Source organism: Chelonoidis abingdonii, chromosome 26 (assembly GCF_003597395.2).
Source record: "Chelonoidis abingdonii isolate Lonesome George chromosome 26, CheloAbing_2.0, whole genome shotgun sequence".
NCBI lineage: Eukaryota > Metazoa > Chordata > Testudines > Testudinidae > Chelonoidis > Chelonoidis abingdonii.
Window position 1 is genome coordinate 9999823 of NC_133794.1, and position 26151 is coordinate 10025973.

General features: G+C 60.6%; 1 protein-coding gene across 1 annotated transcript in view; it reads right to left on the bottom strand.

Moving 5' to 3' along the window:
* Positions 1 to 475: 475 nt before the first annotated feature.
* The window catches only part of BAZ2A (bromodomain adjacent to zinc finger domain 2A), a 34138-nt gene continuing 8462 nt past the window's right edge, over positions 476 to 26151 (bottom strand). The window contains exons 2-29 of the mRNA XM_032785493.2: positions 20825 to 20962; positions 18588 to 19166; positions 17660 to 17845; positions 16469 to 16690; positions 15481 to 15633; positions 15320 to 15380; positions 15113 to 15221; positions 14682 to 14783; positions 14114 to 14330; positions 13310 to 13371; positions 13081 to 13146; positions 12777 to 12983; positions 12207 to 12461; positions 11800 to 12014; positions 11052 to 11126; positions 9950 to 10112; positions 9545 to 9604; positions 9282 to 9420; positions 8635 to 9191; positions 7854 to 8064; positions 7285 to 7440; positions 7029 to 7186; positions 6421 to 6704; positions 5890 to 6022; positions 5463 to 5609; positions 5001 to 5233; positions 4750 to 4893; positions 476 to 4336 (exon numbers count right to left, since the gene is read on the bottom strand). Coding sequence (XP_032641384.1) covers positions 4168 to 4336; positions 4750 to 4893; positions 5001 to 5233; positions 5463 to 5609; positions 5890 to 6022; positions 6421 to 6704; positions 7029 to 7186; positions 7285 to 7440; positions 7854 to 8064; positions 8635 to 9191; positions 9282 to 9420; positions 9545 to 9604; positions 9950 to 10112; positions 11052 to 11126; positions 11800 to 12014; positions 12207 to 12461; positions 12777 to 12983; positions 13081 to 13146; positions 13310 to 13371; positions 14114 to 14330; positions 14682 to 14783; positions 15113 to 15221; positions 15320 to 15380; positions 15481 to 15633; positions 16469 to 16690; positions 17660 to 17845; positions 18588 to 19166; positions 20825 to 20960 — 5199 coding nt within the window. The 5' untranslated portion in view covers positions 20961 to 20962 and the 3' untranslated portion in view covers positions 476 to 4167. The remainder of the gene's footprint in view (positions 4337 to 4749; positions 4894 to 5000; positions 5234 to 5462; positions 5610 to 5889; positions 6023 to 6420; positions 6705 to 7028; positions 7187 to 7284; positions 7441 to 7853; positions 8065 to 8634; positions 9192 to 9281; positions 9421 to 9544; positions 9605 to 9949; positions 10113 to 11051; positions 11127 to 11799; positions 12015 to 12206; positions 12462 to 12776; positions 12984 to 13080; positions 13147 to 13309; positions 13372 to 14113; positions 14331 to 14681; positions 14784 to 15112; positions 15222 to 15319; positions 15381 to 15480; positions 15634 to 16468; positions 16691 to 17659; positions 17846 to 18587; positions 19167 to 20824; positions 20963 to 26151) is intronic.

The window sequence follows — 26151 nt, forward strand, 5'->3', positions numbered from 1 at the left end:
AACCGTGTCCAGCCTGGGGTTTGCGCGGGTAGCAACGCTGGAGCGAAGAAAACGCCCGAGCCTGTTGCACCAGGACAAGAGCTGGGCAAGGCCTGGCCGCAGTCTGCTGTCCTTCGCCTGCTTCCCGGCACGGCTACTGAACCTTGGGGATGAGATTTTCCAGCAGGGGCTGGGGAGTGGGGATATGGAGCGGCCCGGAAGGGGCTTACCAGGGAATTTTTAAACGCCCTGTAATAAAATGAGGGAGGGGGTGCTTCTACTCCGACCACACCGAGGGAAAAATATACAGGGAGCAGAGGAATTTTTCCCTACAGCCCTTTGACTCTTTGCTCCCAACTCCCTTGGGCACTGCACTTCTGCCTAATCCCCGTTCTTCCTGCCCGACACGCAGCCTGAACTTCAGCCTTGAAAAGCCAGCTGAGCTCTCCCCCTCACCCAGCTGCCCCCCACCAGAAACACCCCTGACGACACCATCTCTATCAAACGTGGGTTTGTTTTTATTCTCGCAACTTGACAAGCACTCTCTACGGCTGTACTTGTGGGAACATCACATGGCAACAAACAGGAGTTAATCTAGAATATTTTTTTTTCCTTTAAACCTTATTAAAAATGAGATTGGTCCTAAAAATATAGAAAGAAATAAATTTAAATTCACAAAAACTGTACATTATCAAAAAGTCACTAAAACACCACATTTGGTTATATAAAAAAGAGCCAGTCCTGTTCCTTTTGCAAGGAACATCAGAATCTCTTTCTTTTATCGTGGCTGGTTCTTCCTGTTTTATCATCAGACAGACGGGGTGGGAGGGGAGGGGGAAGGCCAGTTCTAGACACCCCCCAAAAATGTAATTTACAAAGCCAACTCATTAAGGGTTAAAAAATAAAATATATTCCGCATCTTGACATCTCTCATAGTCAGTCCAGAATGGATTTTTACACTCTGGTGCATCCCCAATAAGGAAGAGTAGATAGGTGGGATTTCAGACACGGCTGGATTAATTTTGAGGGGATGGCAGGGGCTAAGAGGAAAGGTGGGGATTTAAAATTCACGGCGTTTTATCAGGGAAAAAAAACAAAAAACAAAAACCTTTTTAAAACACCACAACACCATTACAGAGACTAAAACTTTTCCATGACAAAAACACAAACCAAAAAGAAAAAAAAAACCTGACAGATCCAAAATATTTAAAAAAAAAAAAGTTTGTTACAGCGCAGTTATTTAGATAAAATATAAATATTTATGCATAATATAAAGTCAGTTCAAATAGGCTTCAAATCCACCTCTTATTTCAAAGCAAAAAAATAAAATAAAAAGTTTTTGAGGTTATTTGATAGAAAAAAGGCTACTTTTTAAAGACGATGGGGGGGGGGGGAATGCATGACAGAGGCTGCTTCCATCTCAGGGCTTCCCACCCCCCCAAGGTAGGTTAGTTGATTTCAGTGCTCGTGGTGAGTGGACGACAGGCTGGGGGAAGGGGGTGTGTGTGTGTGTCCCAGATGTCGCACAGCTGGACTGGACTGTGAAGCGGCTCCGCTGGGGCCTGCCTGCCAGCCGCTCTAAAGCAAGTACCCGTAATATCGTGGTTTGAGGAGCTGGGGGCAGCCAGGAGGTTGATTTCCACACCGTCACTCCACCTCCATGACGCTGTATCCCCAGACACCTTAATACATGGGAAGGGCAAGGAAACACTCCCCCCCCCCCCTGCACTTTCCAGAAAGTCCTGGCGGAGACCAGCAAGGGCTGCAGAGTGAACGAGCAAAGGGTTAATGAGAGGCTGGGGGGGGATATTTCCAAAGACAACGGGCAGTTGGGATTAGCGATAACCCAGCTCAGCGTCCCCTGCCTAGATCAGGCCTGGCCCACCCCCAGCATTCCCCATCACACATTACCCTCAGTACTGGGGAGGTGGGGGACCCAGGATGCAGTAGCTTGTCCGGCGCTGCTGCCAATCTGTGGAGGGATCTGAGTGCCTCCCTCCCCATTTTAAGCTGGGTGCCTAATTGCCCTAGCCAGCTGCTGGGGGGGGAGGGTGGGAAGCAAACCTTTACCTCCAGCTCTTGGCACCCGAGCCGAAGGTGGGGTCACGGAGTGGAGGGAGACTCTCCATTGGGACCAAGTGGCCCGTGGCCTGGGCTCCCTGCGGCCCAGGCACCCAGGCCTTTCCCCTGCCCTGAGTAGGTTGGCATGGAGCAAGGTCGGCCACCCCCCTCCCCCCCCGTGCACCTTTGCCAAAGCGCCCCCTCTCCCAAGAGGTCCCCCAGGCCTGGCGAGTGGCACGGGGGTGGGGAGGCTTGAGTAGATATGGGGCCTCCCACAAGCTGAGGGCAGCAGAGTCATTCAGAGGTTTAAGGGGCAGGGGGGATAGCCAGGGGGCTGGCATGAGTGGCCCGTCCTGGGACAGAGGGGATCAAAACCGCAGCTCTGGCTCCCTGGATCCGTCAACAGGAATCTGGGAGCCAGTAGGGGAGATGCTGACATGCTGGGGCTGAGGTCCTGGAGCTGCCTATGCTCTGCCACCCCTTTGCCCCTGCCCCACCCCCATCCCAGTGTGGGGCAGCTGCTGGCTTGAAGGGACGGGTCCTGCCCTGCTCCCTCTGCCCGTTCTTTACCCCTGCAAGGTGGGATGGGTGCTGCCTGCAAAGAGCACACAGCGGGGTGGGGGAGCTGGGCTGGTCCCCCCCGTGAAGTGCAAACCCAGCAGCTTGGGGCCAGGGGGGGAAGGGTTGAAGGAAGGGGCGGGGTGTCCTCACAGCGAGGGGAGGGGCACACACCCATGGCCCCCCCCCCCCCCCCCTCCCCATGCTAGAGGCGATGCTGAGCCAGCCCCAGACCCCTGTAGCCAGATCCGTGGGGGTGTCCAATCCTCCCTCAAACGTGTGTGTGTGTGTGTGTGTGTGTGTCCCCTACAGCGACGGATCTGACGCGGGGGGGGGGACAACAGGGACACCCCCCCCACTAAAGGGCCTGCAATGGTAGGGCCTGATGTGGGGGAGGGAGTTCGGAGAGAGTTAGGGTTCGGGAGGGATGGGGATCTTGTTGAGGGTAGTATAAAGGTCCCGGAAGGTAAAGGGAGGCGGGGGACAGGCCTGGAAAGGTCCAGGAGGACAAGGGGGGCAGAGAGGCAGGGCTGGAAAGGTCCTAGAAGGTAAGTGCAATGGGGACAGGGGGCATGGAAAGGTCCTGGAAGGCAAGGGCGGAAGGGCAGGCATGGAAAGGTCCCGGAAGGAAAGGATGATGAGGGCCGAGGGGGCATGGAAAGGTCCCAGAAGGTAAGTGCAGTGGGGACAGAGGCGCATGGAAAGGTCCTGGAAGGTAAGTGCAATGGGGATGGGTACGCATGGAAAGGCCCCAGAAGGTAAGGGCGGAAGGGCAGGCATGGAAAGGTCCCGGAAGGAAAGGATGATGAGGGCCGAGGGGGCATGGAAAGGTCCCGGAAGGTAAGTGCAATGGGGATGGGGGCGCATGGAAAGGCCCCAGAAGGTAAGGGCGGAAGGGCAGGCATGGAAAGGTCCCAGAAGGGAAGGATGATGAGGGGCGAGGGGCCATGGAAAGGTCCCGGAAGGGAAGCAGCGAGCCAGGGACGGGGGGAGGGCTGTGTGTGGAAGCAGCGCATCCCAGTGTCGTTGCGAGCGGGTCCGGGTGTGAAGCTCAACGCGAATCTCGAGGAGTCGAGTTCACTTTACTGGCCATTAATGCCTCAGGGACAGCACACAGCAGTGCCATCCTCATACACGGTCACTACGAACTATTGCTATGTTAAATATTCCCAGCCAAGGGGGTGGGGGGCGTCTCTTCGTTTGCCGGGTCAGGTGGTGGTGAAGGAGAAAAGGAACCTGACAAGCGATCGCCTGGTTTCTTTCGTTTTTGGCTTACACAGTCTGTGAGTCCGGGTGGCTGGGGCGGGGAGCAGCCGGGCCGTGGAGACGCCCCGTTACCCCAAGCCCCCTGGTATGTGTGTGTGGGGGGGAGGGGCTTTTCCACACCACGCCGGGACCAGCCTCCGTCGGGAATTCAGCAGGCAGCGAGATCGGCTCCAGAGGAGTCAGTTCTTTTGCAGGGGTGGGAGGGGGTGTCTCTCCCTATCCCAAACCGCACGAGACAGGTCTCAGGTCAGGAGCGCGGAGGGCAGGGGGCACAGTCCCCAACCCCACCACTGGGCTCCCACTTCACGGGTTAGGAGCGTGTTTTCCCTGATAAAATTCCTCCCACCGGCTCTCGAAGAATCTCCGCATGGCGCGCCCGGCCTTGCCCACCTCCGAGTCGTCCTCATTGAAGGTCTGGCAGTTGTCGAACACCAGTGTGGCATCAGCGGCGAATTCCTCGCAGCTCACGTACCTGGGGAAGAGCCGGGGAGACTCAGTCACCCCCGAGTTCTCCCCCTCACCTGGATCACAGCAGCCTCAGAGCAGAGAACAGCTCCCCTGAGCTCTGCTGTCACCCCCTCCCCATTGCCTGAATCCCCCCATACCCATCCTGGCCCTTTCCCTCTATCCTCCTCCCCACCCCAGCAGTTGCTCCCCTGACTCAGCGATGCCCAGGTGGTGTCTAGCCAGCCCTTAAGGAGGAGGAGGAGCCCTCACCAGCCCCACGCAGCCAGATGGGTGCAGGTAGGTTCTTCATCCCTGGGGCCAGGCGGCCAGGGGAAGGGGAAGGATGCTCAGCGCCAGCCTGCGAGGTCCATGCCGCCCTCTGGCTCCTTGCAGAGATGCCCCGCCCCTGCCCCCTGAGCCCCCTGCCCTGACACTCACTCGCCCCGCAGCAGCCGTGTCCGCATGGTGGCGAAGTCCATAGGGTTCTTGATGATTTTCCTGTAGCCAGGCACCAGCCGGGGGTTGACGGGCTCCAGGAAGGGCCAGGCGTCCTCCTGAGACTCCATCTCCATCAGGATGATCCTACAGAATGGGAGGGGCATAGCACAGGGATATGTACCCAGCTGAGGCATGCACATGACCCCCCCTCCCCAGGCCCCACTAGGGGGGGCACACCCCAGGGTACATACTCGCAGAAGGTCAGGTCGCTGCTCTGGCCACGTGGGGACAGTCTCCTCCGCTTGGAGGGGGACAGGCCCTCCCCTGAGTAGCGGGGCACCGACAGAGTGTCACGCCTCCGTGGCAGGACCCGGCGCCCGGGGCTCTCCTCATCCTCCGGGAAGCCCCCCCCGAAGAGACGCCCGCCTTTCCGCTTCTTGCCTCGCCTGGGCGAACTGGGGTCCTCGTAATACTCGCCTCCTGCCTGCAAGGAAAGAGAGACTGGGGGAGTCACCCGCTGGAATCGGTCGCTCCCCACCCCCGAACCGCACAATAGGGAAACTGAGGCACAAGGGGAGACGCTTCTCTGAGGTCACACAGCCACCACCCAGCAGCCCTGGCTCCCAGCAGGGGTGGGGGAGAGAGGCCGTTATCTGGGCTCGGAAAGATCTCGGTGAGGGGGACATCCCAGCTGGGCTTCCACGGGAATGTACCTGGGAGATGCAGACAGAGCAGAACCAGTCCCCGTCCGGCACCTCCGTCATCCTGGGCCGATGGCAGTAGAGGTGGCAGCCGCGGTCGCAGCCATCACACAGCAGCAGGTGTTCATCGTCATCCCCCTTCCGGCACACCAGACACGTCTGGGGGGCAAAGGAGCACCTGAGGTGGGTGGACTGAGAGGGGCCCCCAGCCCTCGACAGGAACTCAGCCCAACCAGGTATTTCTCTCTTACCCTACTAGGTCCATCCAGCCCGGATCCAGCTCTGACCCCCTCCTCACCCCTGCAGTAGGATGGTGGCTACCCCAACAGAGTTCCAGCCCCGACTCTCCCTCCTGCAGCAGGGTGGCACCTCTTCCCTGCACTACCCCTGATCCCTGGAGCCTCCTGACATCCGGGAACCATCGAATGTGCCCCCTCACCACTTTGTTGACCGACTTCTCCCAGGCAATGGATTTCTCCAGCTGGTAGATACACAGAGAGACCTGGGCCGCGCTCCGGCACCGCTCCAGGGTCTGGCGCCACGTCCGCATCCGGGGAGTGATCTCGTAGGAACTGGGGGAGGGGAGAAACACTCAGCCTGGTGCATGGAGGATGCCCTGACAGTGCGCTGGTTGCATGCTGCCACGCCCCATCCAGCCCTGGGGAGGGGGTTACTGTCTGGGTTGTCCAGAGAGGGAAACCGAGGCACAGAAAGAAAGGGATCTGCCTAAATCACATGACCAGGAAGAGAACCCAGGAGTCCTGGCACCCAGCACTTCCCTGCTTTAACCCACTAGACCCCACCGCCATCCCAGAGCCAGGAGTCGAACCTAGGAGTCTTGGCTCCCAGTCTGGGCCCCATACCCGGTCCCAGGGCTGGGAGAACAACCCAGGAGTTTGGGCTCCCAGTCTGTGCTCTGGAGCCCCATCCCAGAAACCCCATTGCCCCCCCGCGCATGCCAACCACTCACAGCTCCGTGCTGCCCAGGTCCAGTGCCTCAGGGCTGCTCAGCACGGCCTTCTCCACCACCACCTCGTGCGGCGGCCACAGCGGCTCCTTCAGGTACCGGCGCTCCATGTTCTGCTCCAGCGCCGCCAGCCGCAGGACGGCCAGGTCCAGGGGGTTGGTGGCCTCCCGGGAGGGGGGCAGCCCCTCCCGCCGGTTCTTGAGGGTGATTTCCTCCAGGGCCCCCACCTTGTGCTCGCAGTACTGCAGGTCGTCCCGCGCCGAGTCGGGGCTCGGACACGTCCAGCCCTGGGGGGAGGGAGAGCCTTAGAGGGGGGCTGGGATCCCGCGGGGGGCAGGCATTCAGCCTGCTCGGATCCCAGCCGGCTTTACCAACTACCCAGCAGCACCTGGGGCTGCCTTGGGGTCATTCATTCAGGTGCCAACCTGCTGAAGTCACGGCCCTGGGGGGAGGGAGCAGGGAAACAGTTTGCTGGGATGATCGGGCAGCCGCCTGCGCCAGGGACTCATCCCCTGTGCCAAATGCACCCTGCAGCAGCAAGGAGGGGTGCATTCTGCAGCACCCACTAGCTCTCCCAAGCTATATCGGGGTGGGGGGTGCGGGCTCCTCACCCGGATCTGCAGATCTGCCATCAGGACCCGCTGCTCCAGCTCTTCCACCCACTGCAGGAGGGCAAGGTCCATCTCGTAGGCCCGCTCCGTCACGGACCACCGGGCCAAAGCTTCCTGAGACACGGGGTGGCCGGTGGCCTGGGGCTGGAAGATGGGATCTGGGCAGGAGAGAGGCAGGGTTAATGGCCCGGCAACCTCACCCACCACCCATGGCCCGGTTCCCCCCTCCCCCACCTGCCGGCTGGCGTGTCCTCACCGGCAGTGGCGCGGGTGCAGACCTCCCGCAGATACTCCTTGTGCTTGCTGAGATGCTTGTGCAGGGCCTTCTCGCGGATCCCCCGCGGGTGCAGCGCTCGGGCCACGGCCTCCAGCTCCTCTGGGTCCTTGAGCCACCACCAGCCGGTCTGCATCTCTGCAAGGCAGACACGGAGCCGGCTGAGCACTGGGGGGCTGCCAGCTCCCAGTCACCCTGCAGGGGAAGGGGACCCCAGCAGGGAACGGGAGACAATCCGACAATCCCCACCGCCCCGCAGCACGGCAGGGAACGGGACCCAGGAGTCCTGACTGGCACCCAAACCCAGCTCTGGGCCCTCAATGAGACAGGGGTGAACGTGGTCTCCTTTCACCCTGTGCTTCACCCGAGGCTGGATCCCCCCCCATAAACGGCAGGGGGGGACGGACGATGTCAAGAGGGAGACCCACCCACTCCCAGGCAAGGAAGGAAGGAAAGTCTGGCTGGGCGGAGAAGGTGGCAGGCTGGGAACTGGGCAGCCCCAGGGGAGAAGAGAAGAGCAGTGCCCGATGGAGGGTGGGGGGTGTCCTCACCTGGGGGCACGGGCTGCGCCATCAGCTGGGTGAGATACTTCTGCTCAATCTGCTTGAAGAACTTGGTGGGGGGCCGGCCCCGGCGCTTGGGCTGCCCCGGTGGCTCCTGGGCCTTCTCGGGTCCTCCCCGGCCCCTCGGGCATGTGCTGGGCACCCTGGGGCTGGCGTGGATGGGCGTGGAAGCAAGGGGGGGAGTCATGGAGCCATTCGCCTGGGAGGAGAGACAGCGCAGGTGAGAGGTGCCGGCTGCACAGCCCTCGCCCCAGCCCTGCTGCCCCCTGGGGAACCAGTCCCTCCAGCCCCCCGGGGGCTCCGGATCTAAGTGACCCACGTCACGGGGCTCCCCTCACTTGCCATGGGCCTCGTCTGTGCTCCTGCCCCCCTTCCTCGGGGGCCAGCCACCACCCCACTCCTCCCCTCGCAGCCCCCTGGATACGAGGAGGTGGGTTCCTCCCCAGACTCAGCCCCACACCCCCCACCCCAGGGAGCTGGAGCCCACAGATCCGCCAGGCTCCAGCTAGTCCCCTGACCCCTCCCCGGGGCCCAGATCCTGCCCAGGGGCAAAGGGAAGGGGACGAGGCGGCTTTCCAGCCCTGCTTAGAGTGACACCTACAGGGGCCAGAGGCGAGGGTCCCTTTGGCAGTGCCAGCTGTGCCCACATGGTCAGCAAGACAGGCGCCTGCCAATAGGGGATCTGCTAGCCCCCCCACCCTCGTGTCCCATTCCCCAAACTTTTCCTTCCCACTCCAGCAGCAGCCCCAGGTGCCCGGCCGGCTCTCACCTGCCTGTCCGTAGCCTTGGGATGGTCCCCGGGGTGAAGGTTGCGAGGTTGGGGGGCGGCTCTAGCAGGGGGCTCCTCTGAGGAGGTAGTGAGGGTGGGAGAGGCATGGCAGGGCGTCCTGGGCAGCAAGTTGAACCAGGGCCCCTGTTTCTCCACTGTCTCTGGAAAGCTCTCCTCCAGGGCGGGCACCTCGGGGACAGGGGGACTGGGGTCCCCATTCCCGGGGCTGCTGTCCGGGGTGAGGACCGAGCTGTTGAGCAGGGACGACTGCGTCTGGCTCAGCCAGGACAGGAAGGCTGACTGGCTCAGGTCGTGCTGACTCTGGCAGGGGGGCATCAAGTCCTCCAGGAGCCCGTTGAGGGGTGGGGGCTTGGGCTTGCCCGGCCAGGCCGGCTCCTCTTTGCTTTTCCGCGGCCGGCCCCGTGCCCGGGAGGCTGTGCACTTCAGCCGGTTGGGGATGGGGAGCTCGACCGGTTCCTTCTTCACAGGGGAGATTTCCGGGGCAGCCTCTTTCTCCTCCTCCTCCTCCTCCTCGTCCTTGGGCCCTTCCTCCGCAGCTGCAGGGTGGGGTCGGGAAGAGATCAGAACCGTGCAAGCCTCTCTGCTATAACAGCCCCCCTCCCCACGAGGCCCCCAACCCAGCTCACCTGCCTCAGAGCCCTCCACGAAGATCCCACCCAGGTGAGGCAGAACCCAGTAGCGCCTGCGGTAGCGGTCCTGGCCCAGCGCTGCGGCCCGCAGCGTCTGCGAAGCATGGAGCAGCTTCTTCCGGAAGAACATCTGCCTCTGGGGGAGGGAAAAGAGGGCAGAGAGGGTGAACGGGGGGGAGCCATCGTCTGCTGGGGGCTATCCCGGGGGATCCAGAGCCAGAAGGCTGCCAGCTCCCCAACCCAAGTGGGGTCAGCCTTACCTTGGCAAGCTTCTCGATCTGTCTCTCCAGCTCGGGGACACTGGATGCAGGTATGCTGGCCTGAGCGGGAGAAGGGACAGTCAGGAGGAGTGAATCCCCACCCCCTTGCCCACCACGTTCTCCTAGCTCTGCATACAGGACCCCTGTGCAGATGGGGGAATACCTCCCCTTTACCCCTTGAACATCAGCATCACTGGTTCACCCTTGTGTTGTTGCCCCTAAGGCACAGCTGGGGAAACTGAGGCACCAGGGAGCGAGACCTGCACGAGTCAGTGGTAGAGCTAGGAAAAGAACCCAGGAGTCCTGTCTCCCCTGCTCTAACCACTAAATGACACTGCCTCTGAAAGACAGAGGTGAATGTCCCCACTCCCCTCGCCCATCGACCTGGCCCTGCCACGTGGCTACCTCCTCATCCTTGCGGGATTTCCGGCCCCGGCTCTCTTCCTCCTCTGCCTCCAAACCACTGTTCTCCTCCGTGATCCGGGAGCTGCGCCGCCTGGGCCCCTCATCCAGGCCTGTGATCTCGGACTCTGGGCGGCCCGTCCTCTTGGCCAGGGCGATTTTCAACCTGCAGAGCCGCATAGAGAACATCCTGAATGCCAGCCGGGGACACCGACTCCCTGCCGCCTCTCAGGTACCCAACCCCCACATGGGCTGGGGACAGGCGCGCAGTTTGGATCCAACAGGCTGAGAACTCAGATGTTGCCGCGGCAGAGTGGCTGCAGCAGCCTCCTTCCAATTCACCAAGACGCCTGGAGCCCCGCTACCCTCCCCCTATAGCCACGCCATAAGTTTCTGTGCCAGAAGTAGGGCTGGGCATTTGACTGGTCTTAAAGAGTCAGTCAATTCATCAGTCAAAAATGGCCAAAATATTTTAGAGCACTGACTTCTTCCAATTATAAACCACAGCACCAGAAAAATGGGAGGCGTTTGTGGCCTCCCGCAGGCTTCACCTGAGATCAGCCATCGTCAGACAGACTCACGACCAATTAACAATTGGCCAATCTAAGCTATTAGCCAATCAGGATGCTTTTGCTATGTTATTAACTGACTGTAGCTGAAAAAAGACTAATACCCGGTCAGTCATTTTGCAGTGAAAATCATCAATAAAAACTACACACTCTTTAAATAGGAATATCTAGACAACGAAACAATGAATTCACACGGCAGTGGCTCTGCTGGGTAATCTGAGCGCTGACTTGGCTCCTGAACAGCTGGGGTCCGAGTATCCCTGGCTCGGACATTGGTGCTTCATTCCAGACGACTAGCTACTCAAGCTCAGAGCGGAAAACACGATGAAATGAAGTTCCAACCGATGACAGATGCCCTGAAATAGGCACTGACCTACCTTTGCGATTGCATCTAGCTGAAATATTTAACTCTGGTCGAACAACAGGCAGGTCAGTTGACATTAGCCGGCAGATCAATTGACCAGAAAAGCCGTCCCCCTCTGCCCCCGCCTCCTCCTCGACCCAGCCTGCCGCCCGAAGCCCTCAGTAGCACCCACCTGCGCAGCTTGCCCTCGATGATCCATTTGTTCCTCCTGTAGTTGGACATGTTCTCCAGAGTCTTGTCGATTTCACTGCAAAGACAGACCACAGTTTAGCAAAGCAGTCCTGGCCGGACCTCGCCCCACCCCGCACCCCCTCAGGAAGGCACAGGAGCAACAACCTCTGCGGTGCCAGGGCCGGATCTCACCTCCAGTCCCAGCCTGTTGGGTCCCTGCCCATCGGGTGCTCGGGAACAGTTCAGAGCATGTACGGCTGGGGTAGGCAGACTACGAGTCCCAGCATGCAACACTCCCACCTGGCTTCCTACTCAGAGCCGGATGGCAGTACTGCATTCTCGGACTTCTTGTCCGCAAGCCCCCTGAGCACTTACCCTAATGCATGATGGGATATGTAGTTTCTCTGATTGCACCATCATTTGACTCAAGGCAGCCCAATGCACGCTGGGATATGTAGTCTCCCTGGCCTGCACAGCTAGGGTGGCCAGATTTTATAAGGACAGTCCTAATTTTTGGGTCTTTTTCTCATATAGGCTGCTATTACCCCCTACACTCTGCCCAGATTTTTCACACTTGCTGTCTGGTCACCTATGCACAGTCCTTACGCAGCCCAATGCCTTCTGGGATACTTAGTCTCCCTGGCTGCATCACCCCATGAGAGGCAACAGCTGGATTTTGTTCCCTGTTCCAGCCAGCGACCCCCAAGGCTGCAGGGCACCAGCGGCCCCGCCCGGCCCCCACTCCTCACTTGATGATGAGGGCGCTGCCGTTGAGCTCGTTGACCAGGAAGGCCAGGATGGCCGCCTTGCGGTCCGGGGGCAGCGCCTGGAAGGGCTTGGTCCGCAGCCCGTGGCACAGGTCGGCGTCGGCCCCGTAGGCCATGAGGAAACAGCGCAGGATCTCGGAGACGGTGTCCCGGTTCAGGCTGATCTCGGACACCTTCTCCCCGAGGATCTTCAGGGACTGGGGGGAGGAGGACAGGAGATAAGCAGTGGAGGAGGGTCCATGCTAAGCGGGAGTCTGGCTGGACAATGCTGCAGGTCATGCAGGAAGTGTGCGGTGGAGCAGGAAATGGAACCTGGCTTTCCCTGGCCCAGGCTGCCCCCCTCCCCGTTGTTCATACTGAGTCCAGGGGGCTCGGCCGCGCCCACGTACCTGGCAGTAGGAAGGGAGGCCGGGGTCATACAGTGCAGCTCGCAGGAGCCGCACCAGTAGGTCCTGCACCTCACCCAGACTGTCGTCCATGCCGAACAGCCCCTCCTGCAAGGTGCAGAGGCTGGGGACGTCCCGGGGCACCTCGAAGCCCAGGACGCGGCCGTAGCTGTGCAGGAACTCCACGATGGTGAGGCAGTCGGAGAAGGCCCCGCTGGGCAGGACCAGGCCGGGGATGCGGGAGAATGGTGGCAGGGGCTAGGGGAAAGAGAAAGAGAGAGCCGCTGGTCAGCAGGGCCTAGTGGGTGGAGCCGGGACCTTACCAGGTTTCAGCATGGTTCCCTTCCACCCCCTGACCCCCAACGCATGGGCATATGACACCAGCCTCACCACCTCGAATGGACCAGCGCAAGAGGCACCAGGATCCAAACCCCATGCAGCAGGCTTGCTCAGCCCTTGCCCCACCCTGACCCACTTGTGGGAGGCCAGGGCAGCTGCAGAGCCAGACAGGCGCTGACCTCAGGGGTGGGAGAGCCCTGATCTCCCCCCCTCCCACCAGGGGGTTCACCCCACCTGATGGTCACCCAGGCACATGTCCTCGGTGGGCTTCTTCATCTCCTCTAAAATCATCTGCTGCCGGCGCCGCTCCTCCAGCCGCCGCTGGGCCAGCAGGTTCTTGTCCACCTTCCGCACAGCCTTGGCCTTCTCCTTGGGCCGCCCCTTCTCCTTGGGCCGTGCCTTCTCCTTGGCCTTCTCCGGCCGCGCCTTCTCCTTCTTTGCCTGGGGGGACAGAGAGCGGCGGGGGGGCGAGTCAGGGACACAGCCCCCCACTTCGTGTCTTCCCCAGTTTCCCCCAAACAGGGCCCTCCACACCCACCTTGGCTTTCTTCTTGGCCTCTTTGGGCTTGGGCACTTTGGCCTCCTGCTTCTGTTTGTTCCTTGCCTGGAAGGGATAAAATTCAGCTCAGGTGTCTGGCGGGGAGAGGACCCCCAGACTGGGAGGGGGAGGAGGAGGAGGAGGAGGAGGAAGGGACACCCTCCCAGCTCCAACTGGGTGCCCCAGGTGGAGGGAGGTTGAGGGAGCCCTGCCCCAGCGCCGCTCGTACCTTTCGCCTCATCTTCTTCTTGATCTTGCTTATCTTCAGCTTGTCTTCGTCGCTGAGCACCTCTGCAAGTCGGGGGGGAGGGGAGGGAGAGAAGGGAAAGAAAAAGTCAAGGGTGGAGCCTGGAACTGCTGCGGGGGGGAACCCCATAAAACTCACTCCCAGGCTGGGCACAGCTGCCCTGGCCCTGGATTCCTGGGCCCCCAGCAGCAGCACAGGCCTCTGTAGGCTCTCGCCCTGCTGGGGGTGGCGTGTGTGTGTGTCACCTGGCAGAAGATTCATGTCTCCTGGTCGCTTAGGATGCAGGCGCCAGGTCCGCACACTGTCCGGAAGCTGGCGCAGTAGAGTCCACAGCAACAAGCGTGTGCCATGATTGGGGGGGAGGGGGCGCAGGGAGCAGATACGGGCCAGGGGTTGGGGCTACACTTTTAGACCCAGCCTGCCCGAGCAGACTCAATCTCCGGTTCCATCAGCGAGGTGCCCAGAGGATGCTATCCCGGGCTGGCAGGGGAGATCATGCCCGTGGCACTGTGGCAGGGTGTCGTGTGGGAAGCTGGGGGTCCCGCTGCAGGAGTCTCACACCCTCCAGCTGGCAGCTTCTTAGCCGGGCTTCTCCCCGGACGGTGCCTTTACCCCCAGGCGTGCAGCAGGTTGAGGGTGGATCTGGATCCAGAGCGGTGCTGAGCAGCCCCGTCCCTGCTCTGAAATCAGCAGGAGTGGCTGGCGCATCGGAGCAGGTGGCATCCCCAGGAGCCGTGCTCCCTTCGGGCACAGGGACCGCCTGGCATGCAGGGTGGGTGGGGGTACCTTGGGCTTCCAGTTTCTTCAGGAGCCTGGCGTCGGTCTTGCTCAGCAAGTCGGCCATCTTGGCCTTCGGGGGCCGGCCCCGGCCCCGCTTCACCTTGGGTGCCTCCTTGGCCTTGGCCTTCTCCTTTTCCACGTTGCGGGGGCGCCCGCGCTTGCCCGTGATGGCCTGGATGCGCGAGGGGATTTCCTCCTGGGTCAGCTTCACCCACTGCAAGCCCTGTGTGGGGGAGGGGACAGCCAGAATGATCCCTGGGGTCTCCACACCAATCCCTGGTCCGACCCCCCCTCCTCAATGCCTGGCCCCCCGGGGAAGTCTCCTTTCACGCCTGTAGTGGGGGCACCAGATGGGCAGGGAGGCCCTGGGGAGCACGGGAGGGGCCCCAGGGAGCACGGAAGGGGCTCCCGACCTGCCAGCTGGCAACGCCACAGGGCCCTGGTGCCTGGGCCCTGCAAACCATGCACCCTCAGGTGCATCCCCAATAAACATGGGTAGTCCCAGCGCTCGCCTCATCCCCCCGCTCCCGAGACACAAGGCAGCTGCAGCCTGCACCCCGGGGAAGGTGCCCACCTCAGGCATGTCTCGCTCCTCGTAGAAGTCTCCAACAGGCATGCGGGGGCTGAAGCTGAAGTGTTCGCGCCGGACGTCTTGCACCATGTTCCGGCTCAGGTACTGGGGAAGAGACAAGGCAAAGGGGGCTGATCAGGGTTCCGCGCTGGGCACAGGGCTCCCCCCCGCCAGGCACGGCCATCGGGACACACCCCTGTGCAGCATAGTGGGCAACACCCCCCCCCCAATTGTACACTGGGCTTCGTCATGGGGGGCAGCCCACAACTGGCAGCTTCCAGGACTGAGAGAGTAAACGGGGATGGGGGTGGGTTGGGGGGCACCGGCTGAGGCACCCAGCAGCGGGGATCTGCCCGCTCCAACCCGCCGTGTCAGTCTCTCAATGGCTGCAGGGGACAGATTCCCCCCAGCCCTCGACGGGGAGAGACGCTTACCTTGATCACCTCCGGGAACTGCTTCATTCTTTTGCCGCAGGGCCCGTAGTACCACGTCTCCCCCTGCCAGCGGTGGCTGCCCTTCTTGATTCGCACTTCCCTCCTCCACCTGCGCGGGAAAGGCCCGTCAGCGACCGGCACCCACCTGGGCAGAGCGCTGGCCGTCCCCGCCCCGGACCACCCCCCCAAGCGCGGGGCGCCACCTACCCATGCTGCAGGGGGAAGCGAACCTCCTCCGCTGTGGCGATCCGTCTGCGGGGGACTTCACCTGCCAAGACAGGGGGACAGTCACTGACCAAGCGCCGGCTGGCCGCTTACAGGCCGGGGTGGGGGCTGGAACAGCTAGGGGGAAGCCGCTTCTCACCTACCCCTTGCTGAGGCACTGAGCGGGGCGGCCGGAGCCTCCACTTCCTCCTCCTCCTCCAGACAAGGGGATTCCGGCTCCAGCGGGGGGCTGCACTCAAGAGACTCCGATTCCTCCTCCCCTGGGTCGCCCCCGTCCTGCAGGTCCAAGCTGCTGTCTGCAACACCAGGGAGGGACAGACACTCATGGGGACTTGGGGCAGGGGATACGCCATCTGCCGGGGTTATTCCCCAGGCTGCCACCCCATGCTGTGTCCGCCCCCCTCCCCCGCCCACACAAGGCAATTCCATCGATTCGTCTCTGCTCCCCACACCCATAGGGCAGGCCCTGGGACCCCCCCTTTCTATGGGTGTGTGTGTGTGTGCGGCAGGATGAAATAAATCCTGTCAAGTCATGTGGTGAGTCTGCAGCTGAACCAGGACGGCAGCCTCTGTGCCACGTCACCTCTGCTCTAACCACTGAGCATTGCCCTCTGCAGAACTGGAGAGGCCAGGCACAGGATTGGGGCATAAGGAGGTTATGGCTCCCAATAGGTTCCCTGCTAAAATCCTGCTGTGGGGGAACCATCCCTTCGCCCCTACTGCTAGGCCCTGAACCTTGCTGCTTTTCACGGTTCCTCTGGGATTTTTCTCCCCTGGCTGTAGCCCTTAGAACAACCCCCCCCACTCAATACCCCCAACCTTCCACAGGCCCATCTCCCTGGGGGTACGCCAGCCATCTGTATCCACCTCTCATCCGGGGCGTGGAAGCGCTGTGCGGCAGGGATTGCCTTTTTTCAGGTACAGACAGCACCCAGCGTTGCTGATAACACACTACATTAGGCAGGATCCCCCCACGTCTTGCTCCCCGGAAGGCAGTTTGAGCCGCTGGGCTCGAGATGTCCCAGTGTCTGCTGGGACACGTAGTCCCCACCAGCTGTGCGCTTTGCAAAGCAGCCCGGGCCGACCCCAGGGCCACTCGTAAGCCGGTTCCACGCCAGAGACACCCCCTACCTTGCAGGACGGCCTCCCCCAGGACAGGCGGTGAGTCGGGGCTGACGAAGAGCGAGGTGGGGGCCTGGCTGTCATCCGGCAGCAGGCTGAAGGAGCTGGAGCTGTTCAGGGAGGGGCTCTCGGAGCACTCGAGGGTTGAGATGTCCGGGGCAGCCTCCAGAGAAGACTTGTCGTTCACCAGCTGGGAGTTGTCCATCTCGTAGAGATCTCCGGTCCCTGGGTCTGCAGGTGGGGATTGGAGTAAGATGCCTTAGACGCATCCTACTGGGGGCGAGCGTTCACCCCACTGTGGTTAGGGCTGCACCCAGGAAGGAGCTGGTATCTCCAGCTGGGGGTGTGTGTGTCTGTTTGGGAAGTTAAACCCACACTGAGTGCACTTCCCATGATTCCAGCACACCAGGGGTTAATGGATTTCGCTGGCTCTAGCCACGCCTCCCCCACCATCCTTTGGGAACTGAAACCCAAGATGGCTGGGTAATAACCATCCCGGAAGCAGTGGGCCTGGGTGACTGTGTAGAAGGAAGCCTGGCCCTTTAAATAAGGAAGCCAGGTCCAGTAACCCCACCCCCATTGGGAGGGATTTTGTGACTCCGCCTACCAGTGGGAGGGATTCCACAGCTGGATGGGTATAAAAGGCACTGTGTCCCCCAGGGCTGATCTGACAGGGTCTGGGCAGAGCTGGGGGAGGAAGTTTGCACTTAGAGACCATGTGAACCTGGAGCTCTGCCCTGGGGGTCTCCGCCCCCCAGCTGACACTGCAGTTGGGGCTGACTGGCTCGGGCCAAAGGGAGGTGGGGAGAGTTTGCCAGGACTAGAAAGGGCCATTTTTCAAGGATCGGGATGGGGGCCAGCAAAGTCAGCGGCTTCAAAGACGCCCTCAACGCCAGACTTCCCAGCGGCCCGAGCCCCAGACCCGCAACGCAAGTGGGGCAACAGGGTGCAGGCAGACAGAGCCTTTGATTGGTTGAGATCCAGCCCATTTCACAAACCTGCTCCCCTCACCCCAGATCGAAGAGGTTCTTTGAATCTCTCACACACCTCGAGTGGTGCTCTCTGGCCCCACAGCTAGCCGGCCCGGGAGCTTCCCCACAGACGGCGCATGGAGCCCCAGGAGATTACTGCCAAGGCATTAGGCGGCCAACCTCCCGGGGCAGGGGATCCACCTCTCAGACCGGCCTCCGGCCTCCCTACCTCTAGCCAGTGACTCAAAGGGCTCCAGGGGGTCTTCACTCAGGAGAGGAGGGTCTGCCAGGGGACCAGCGAGGGCAGAGGCGTCGCCCAGGCAGCTCCCAGCGGTGTCTGGGGACAAGACAGAAGCTTCCTGGCTGAGCAGCTCCACGGCCGGCCCGGAGCTGCTGTAGCTGCATATTTTCAGGTCTAGAAACAACCCGCCCCCCCGCAAAAGAGAGCACGTTAACACAACCCTTCCTCCCCACCCCCGACACAGATATGGGTGCCCCCCCAGCCCCCCAAGGGGTACCCTGCTTCAGGAGCAGAGCTCCAGACAGCAGCCCCGGTTCCCGTCCAGCCAAGCCAGGAAGATGCTGCTTGAGCAGGACGTCAGTTATGGGCAGCTCAGCGGGGCCCCCTACTCTAACACCCTCCCCCCCAGCACAATTACTGTTCCCCACTCCCCCAGACCGGGCTTTCCACACCCCTTTTCTCAACACATCTGGGGCTGGGGGGGGCTCGTGGCAAGTTTGCCAACTCCTTTTTTCCCTCCTTTGGGAGGGGGAGCCCCCTACCTGGCTCACCCCCTTCCCCGGTCATGGACTCGATCCCCAACCCCTGCCCTCTGGGAATTCCCCATGCACGCCGGGGGGTAGGGAGGGGGGCATCTGCGAGTGCAGAACGTGAGTAGGGGGCTGGGGCAGTGCTGCTGGGTGCACCCAGGGGTGCTATGCAGGGGGCCCAACTCAGAGCACTCTCAGGGCAGCTCTACACCACGGCAGGGATTGGAGGGGGAGGCAGAGGAGCTGATTTAGACATGACCTCCGCCCCCTCACAGCTGCACTAGAGGAGCTGATCACCCAGCCCTGGGGGTTCTGGTCCCTTTTACCCTGAACGTGCCAGTCCCATCAGCTCCCACTACCAGCTATCCCAGGCCGGTGCCACTCACCCGGCTGCGTCTCCTCCAGTTCTTTGCTGCCCATCAGAGCGGCGCCAGTCTCCTTGCTGGCAGGCGACATCTCCTTTGCCGCCAAGGACCCCTCCTGGCCGGTGCCTGGCTCGTCCTGCAGGCCCGGAGGTGGTGAGAAAGGCTGGGCGCCGGAGCCCAGCATGGGGGAGGGCTGGGCGGCCGCATAGAAACCGCTGGCACCGTTTGGCACGAGCTCAAAGCTCTGATCCTGGAAGGAGTCATACAGCTCCTGTGAATCAAAGCTCAGCCCCATGGAGTTGGAGGTGCCATTGGCCCAGAACTCCTGCCCTGCCCTGGAGTTAGTGTTGTGCTCCGGGGACACCGGCCGGGCGCCACCGAGGATGCCGTTGAGTGGGTACTGTCCGAGGCCGGAGAACTGGGAGACGCCAGGGGTCTCCTTCAGGCTGCCGGGCTGATACGGTGGGTAGTTCCAGAGATAGTCGTACGGGTGGGGGAGGGCAGATGCATCGGGGGAGTGCCCGGCAGAGGCGAAGGTCCCCGAAGTACTAGCATGAGATACAGTAGATAAGCCATTCCCATTCATGTCGCCATTCAGGCCTGCCGAGGGAAAGGCAGAGCCGCCGGTTAATTGGTCGCGCCGGGGAGAGGGAGGGGATCCCGACTTTCCTCTCTGCGGGGAAGAACCCAGCTGAGGGGGGAAAGCCAGCGGGTGTGGGGCGGGGGTGAAGGGTCTTCCCTGAGACAACTCAACTGGAGGGTGTGGGGCACAGACCCAAGGGCGTGGGACAGCAGCCGGGAACAGGCAGCCACAGAAGGGCTGTCCACATGGAGCACCCCGCCTGACCCAGATGAGGTCCTCCCGTCCAGCTCCCCAGCCCCCTAGAAAGCATGGTACAGAGGGCGCTGAGAAGGTCAGCTGCAGACTGACACACACACCCCCACCCTATGCACGCAGGTCATCGAGCACAAAGCGGGGCCTTGGGGAGATGGGAGGGTTTGTCTGATTTCTCCCCAGCTGCCCAGGTGTCTCCCCTGACCCCCCATGGGCTGCAGCAGGTACTGTGCCCAGAGGCTGGGACCCTCCGTCCCGGGAGAAGCAGGCCTCAGAGACCCGCTGCAGACTGGAATCGCGTGGCCAGCCGCCCGTTGGCATCCGAGCCACGGCCGTGGGAAGTTTGGCAGTTCCGGCTCCAAGTGCGGGGGGCTGCGAGCCAGAGGGGGTGCTGCCCCAGCAAACATCCCCAGGAGATGGAGAATGCGTACGTCCGGGTGAAACCCGCCAAACTGCCCCCGTCTCCGAGCCAGCGCTGGAGTCCCGCGGGGATTAGCTGCCCCTCAGCTGGGCTGCTGGCATGATCAGCTGACCAGCCAAATCCATGCAAAAACTCGTCCTGGCAAGTCATTTCTTTTCTAGGATGAAGCGATCCCTAATAAAGCCCCATCCCCCCTGCTAATCCCCTCCAACTCAGCCAGAATTCCACCCTCCAGGCTCCTCTCCTGCGCCCAGCCCAGTGTCTGCCCCATGGCCCGGCTGCCTTCAAACCAGGTTAACTAGTCTTCTCGAGTGGCTGCCTCCTGGGAGGAGGGTCCCCCGGCCCAGGGCAGCTGGGCGACTGGCTCCCTCCAAGCCCCACCTTCCTGCTCTCAGCTCCTGCACCAGATAATCCAGTCCTGCTTCCGCTGGAGTGAACCCAACGCTGAACCTCACGGTGGCTGGCAACAGATCGGGGACAGGAGAATCTAGACACAGCTTCCTTCTTTCTGCAGCAGGGGGTGCCCTCAGCCCCCTTCCCCCCAACGCCTCGGGACCCCCCCTGCTCTCTCAAGGGAAGCACCACCACTGGGGACATTTCAAACCTCAGGCCAGGAGGATGGCCTGGCCAGATCAGTCCTGTCTCTTCCCTGGGGACTGCCTCAGCCCCTGTGTCTAGGATCCCAGCCTCCAGCGAACCTGCTCACCATGCTGCCAGGACGCTGGACACCAGTGAAAATGATGCAGGGTTTGCGCAGGAAGTGGGATCTAGCGAGTTAGAGCAGCAGACCTGAAACCCAGGACTCCTGGGTTCTTTTCCCATCAGACACTGACTCTGTGCAGCCAGTGGAGGTCCCCGGCTTCCCAGAAAGGGGCGGGTGGTCACTGCAGTTTGTTAAGCACCCCAGGGTGCTAGAGACTAGTGGAGGGTTCTTATTTCTGAATGGTGGGTGGGCCGAGGGGTCCAAGCCCACTCAGAGCTCCCCCCCGCCCATGCACTTACCTTTCCCTTGCGGGGGGAAGTTGATAGGAGACCCGTTAGTGTAGAGGCTGTCCCCTGAGGAAGGGGCGGGCTTCAGTCCTGAGGCAGTGGGGACAGAGGGGAGGCCAGGGAAGTTAAAATGGTTGTTCGTTTCCATTTCTGAGAAGAGACGCGACACCAAAGGGTTAAACGTGCCCCGACCTGGTACCGCTGCCCATGCAGGACAGGAGGTCCTCCCCACACCCCACATACTGGGTACAATGCACCCACCACCAGCTAGACACCAGGCAGGGATCAAGGCCAGGTGGGGGATCCCGTACTCAAGCTCCTTGACTCGAGAGGGGGTTGGATGGAAAACAAGCTGAGCCAGAGAACAGTGCACTGAAAAGCCCTCCCCGAAAGGAGGCCGAACGGGTGCGAAAGCAACCGAATCTCAATCGGTGAAAGGAAAGTGGACGCGGAAACCAGGGTGCGAATTCCCGGCCTGCGTGACGCTGACAGCTTGAGGCTCTGAGAAAAGTTGCCGGGTCCCCACTTCCCATCACCGGGAACATTCAGAGTTAGAAAACTCCCTGCAGCAGCCCTAACAAGCCAGCAGCCCTACAGTAAACAAATCAATGTCGGTGTAAGAAGGCGCTGCGCTGCTGCATTGGGAGCTTCGGAGGGGAAGCGGCTAGCGAGAGATCTCACATGTTCCCGGCCCCGGCTTTGCGTTAAACTCAGCCACTCTGCTTCTAGTCGGGGCTGCGGAGCGTTTTCGGCTGTAGCTGGAGGAATCCCACGGGGCTGCTTCTAGCATCTTCCCACCAGCGGGCCGGCATGTTTCAGTTCAGGATCCTCACCCCCCTCCCCTGCTGGGAGCTGTTTGCCCATTTCACTGGGGAAAAAAGCAGCGTTTCCTGTTGCTGAGATCCAGGCAAAAGAGACCAGCCGGCCGAAATAAGCCAGGGAACATCATCCCAGGGCACGCAGCCCAGCTACCTCGGCGTTCGGCTTTCCGATCGGTCACTCCTGCCTGAGTGGCGCCTCCCAGACACACCCACCCACCACGCCAGCTGCGTGTGGGTCATATCTTTCAGTTGCTGTCTCGCGTACAAAGGGCCAGTGCTAACCACACACCTGGACGGCTGCCCAGCGCCTCCCCGTATAAAGGAATGGGGACAAGGAGTTAATGCAGGACTTCGCCTGCCCCCAGCCTGCCAGGAGGAGGGCAGCCCCTTCCCACCCCACCATTAGCCCTTTACTCACTAGACTCCTTCTCTCTAAGTGGGTGGATTAGCTCCATTTCACAGACAGGGCAGAGAGAGATGGACGTGCTTCCCCAAGGCCAAACAGCTAGTCAGAGTCAAGAAGAGAACCCAGAAGTCCTAATGCCTCTGCCCCCCATCTCTAACCACTGGCCTCCCATCATCTACAACTCCCCGTGGGCGTCTCCAGGGAATTCGTATACCCGACAGCCCGCAGTGCAAACAAAACCTGAAATTCAGCCCGACCGATTCCCCCTGGGACTGCTGCTCCTTTCCTCTTCGATGGCTTTTGGAACAAGCCCTCCAGGGTATCTGCCGTTCAACTCTGATCTCTGCCCGCTCCCAGCTGCAGGAGAAAGCCCCCCCCGCCCCTCCCTGCCCAGGCACCAGCCTTAGCCAACAAGGAAAGAAAACGCGGACCCCTTCCCAGACGTCGGTCGCTTTCTAGCATGTGAACCAGGGTTCCCTGAGAGACCCCATCTGCAGATTGGGCGTGTGCGTAGGAAGAGGCTGGCGACCCTTCAGGGCTCAGGGAAAGGAGGCGCGGACAGGGAAAGGGACTTGTCTGAGGTCATCCTGCAGCAGAGATGGTGGAGACCCCAGCTCAGTTCCCCACATAGGCCACGGTGGATCCCTCTCCGCCTCACTGAGTTACGACGCATGGGTTGAAACACAGCAGGGCTGAGGGACGGCGTGAACCCAGCAGCGGCCGTTCTCGGAGGGCCGCACTGAGGCCACGGCCTTGCAAGGAGCAGCAGGCCAGCCCCCAAGTGTCGAAAGAGAGACCGGTGATTTCATCACTCTCCGTGGCATTCGCTGCAACGCTCCCAGGCCGGAGGAGCCCCGCGGGCTGCTCCCCGTCAGTGCAGGATAATGACAGTGTCTGATTCACCAACTCGGGAAATTTCAGCAGCAGGCAACTCATCTTGCACGTGGGGGCCTCCCGCTCGCTATTGCTTCGGGAGACTCCTCCGCCCCATCCATGCTGCTAACTGGGGAACAGGTCACATTCACTAGCGATCAGCTGAGAAAGTGACCTTCCCCCAGACTCCCTTCAGAGCCACGTCTACCTTTCACAGCCACACCAAGAGTCCCCCCCAGCACGGCGCATCCCAGCCCGGCCCGGCCCGCTCCTACAAGCCACAACAAGAAGAGTTCTCCAGCCAGCACCTACACCGGCAAAGCTGGGCCGGACGCAGTAGCGTGGTTATAAAAACAAACAAAAAAACAACCACACACCTTTCCGGTACACCCCAGCCGCAGGTTTTTTTGGCTGGGAAAACCTGTTTCTGGCCCTTTAAGGGCCAGAGGAGGAGTCGAGAAGCTGGAACCAGACAGGTGGCTGCTGCAGGGTCAGCTCTGAGAGCGTGGGGACAAGCCGGGCTGGTGCCAAGGTGAAGGGAGGTGCTGGGGACGGGAGGGCGAGGTAGCTAACCGGGGGCGGAGGAACCCCCAGCCTTAGGAAAGCAGCCAGGAGGAGGAGGAGCGTGAGTGTGGCTGGCTAAGAGGGAACCAAATAAAAGCAGGGAAGATGGGGAATTAATTACAGCGACGGAGGAGGGAGATTAATAGGAGGCGAACGGTTCGACTAATAGGGTCAGGGTTTGAAAGCAGGAGCCGCAGCTGCGAGAGAACATTGGCTGGAGCAGCGAGCTGGCTGCTTCATTAGCTCCTCCCCAGATGAGGGACACTGGAGGCGAGCGGGCGTCATTCGCCTGATGGGGGTATTGATCGCGGGCCAGTACGGGCACGGGCTGCTTCCAGACGCCTCTCTCTGACCAATCCCATTAGTAACTGATTGTCTGTGGGGGGGCTGGACAGACATCTCCTTGGGCTAGGCTGGCCCACAGCTCAGCACGGACAGGTCTGGGCAGCAGCCGATTCCTCAAACAAACAGCAGCTTCCCCCCACCCCAAAACACCCCCAAATCCTATCCCCATAACCCCAGTCCTCAGCTCCCGCCCGGGAACGAGCCACTCACCCCAACCATCCAGTCACCTCTCCACACCCGAGCAGGGGACAGAATTAGGCCACAGCTTGTCATTGCAGCCGACCGTTTCGCAGGAGAGGTGGTGACAAGAACAAGGAGGATTCTGGACCCTGCCAGAGATCCTGAGCAAATTAGAAACATCACAGCCAGGCCCGGGCGTGGTGGCTAATGGAGGCAATTGTGACCAGCTTGGAGAGCAGGGCAGCGGGATGCTTAGACACCCACGGAGCAGCTTGCTGAACCTTGGAACCAGCCAGAAGCTTTCAAGAGATGGCAGCCAAGACTTTAGCCCTGTATTATTTTAGGCTAAAACCAATGCCCAGTGAAACGCGAGTGGGTGGTTTGTTTTGTTGATTTCATTTCGGGGGGGGGGGGGTAGGTTCTTTGCCTGCAATTTCAGCCGCTCCAACGCAGGTTTTTTGCCAAGCCAACATGGCAACAGACTATTGATACATTTGCGGCAGCGCCAACAACATGCTCCACCTTTCCCCCACCACTTCAGACCTATCTATCCACGAGGGGTTACCCGATGGTGTGATTTTAAACCAGTTTCACTAAACCAGCGTAACCTGAGTGCGCACGTCCTTATATTGGTTCCCATCCGGCTTATACATCCGTTTATAGCTCACATTGGTAACCGGATGGGTGCAAACTGAACCAGCAAAACCAGTTTGAAGCCAATAGATACCCACGTCCATACACAGGAGCTGAACCAGTTTACACAGATTTAATATAAATATATGGAGATATACCTATCTCATAGAACTGGAAGGGACCCCGAAAGGTCATCGAGTCCAGCCCCCTGCCTTCACTAGCAGGACCAAGTACTGATTTGACCCCAGATCCCTAAGTGGTCCCCTCAAGGACTGAACTCACAACCCTGGGTTTAGCAGGCCAATGCTCCAAACACTGAGCTGTCCCTGCCCCCAAATTAAACTGGGGCAACTTGTGCCTAGACAAGCCTGCAAAACTGGTCCCTGCGCAGGAACGATAGATGGTTTCAGGTCCAGTCAACGCAGGGTTTTTGTCCTGGCACAACCATGTCTGGTCGGGGGTGCGTGATTTTTGGGGCGGGGGGCGCCATCCAGTTATATCAGGACAACTCTTAGTATACCCCAGTATAGCTTATTTCCCTTCCTGGCCGTTTACACGGGATAACCGCATCAGTGCTAGGGGAACTGAACATTTCTACTGGGCTAGTTAAAGCAGCACATCTTGTGTGTTCAGACAAGGCCTCCTACCCGGCGGCAGAGGGTGGTTTCAGTGCAGACAGAGGGAAATCGCCTATAAACACAAGCGTGAGAAAGGCCTAGCCAGGGGAACCAAGAGAGAGGAATAAACACGCCCAGCGTCAGTGGCCACCGAGTTAGATTTTTAAGCCCCCTCCGTTTCGGCTTGTCCCCAAGGGCTTTTAACTCACTCGGGGAACGGCAAGCTCTGAAATAGGGTTTTCACATTTGACTTTGACCCTTGAAGGTAATTTTTAACAGGCAGAGAGGGACCCGGGCCGGACAGGTTCCCAAGCTCCAGGAGGTCCAGAAACCGAAACCGAATTGGGTTGAAAAGAAAAAAATAAAATAAAATTAAAAAATAAAAATAAAAATAAGAAGGACATTTCAAAAACAACAAGAGACGCAACAAACACAGCTGCCATTTCCCAGCCACTTCCTGCGGTGGGGGGGGGGAGGGAGGGATGCTGGCACCATGGCTCTGTGGACCCCACAGGGGATCCCCCCAGCCACACAGCGGGGACTCCCCTGGCTATGGTGTGATCTCACCCACATAACTCTCCCACCCCAATAGACATACCCAAGGATTCCCCCCTCCCCTACCCCACACAAGAAATTCCCCCCTCAGCTATCACCCCCCCCAAAAAAAAACCACCAAGAAGGGATCCCGCAACAACCACATCCCAAGCCACGCACAGGGGTGCAACCCCCTTCCCATGCAGAGGGATCCCTAACTGGAAGCCAGGGCTCCTGGGTTCTACCCCTGCACCCCAAAACCCACCGAGCACAGGGAATCCCCCACCTTCAAAAAGGGAATCCCCCACAACCCTGCCCTCCAAACCAGCCACAGGGGGGACCCATAACCCTGCCCTCCAAACCAGC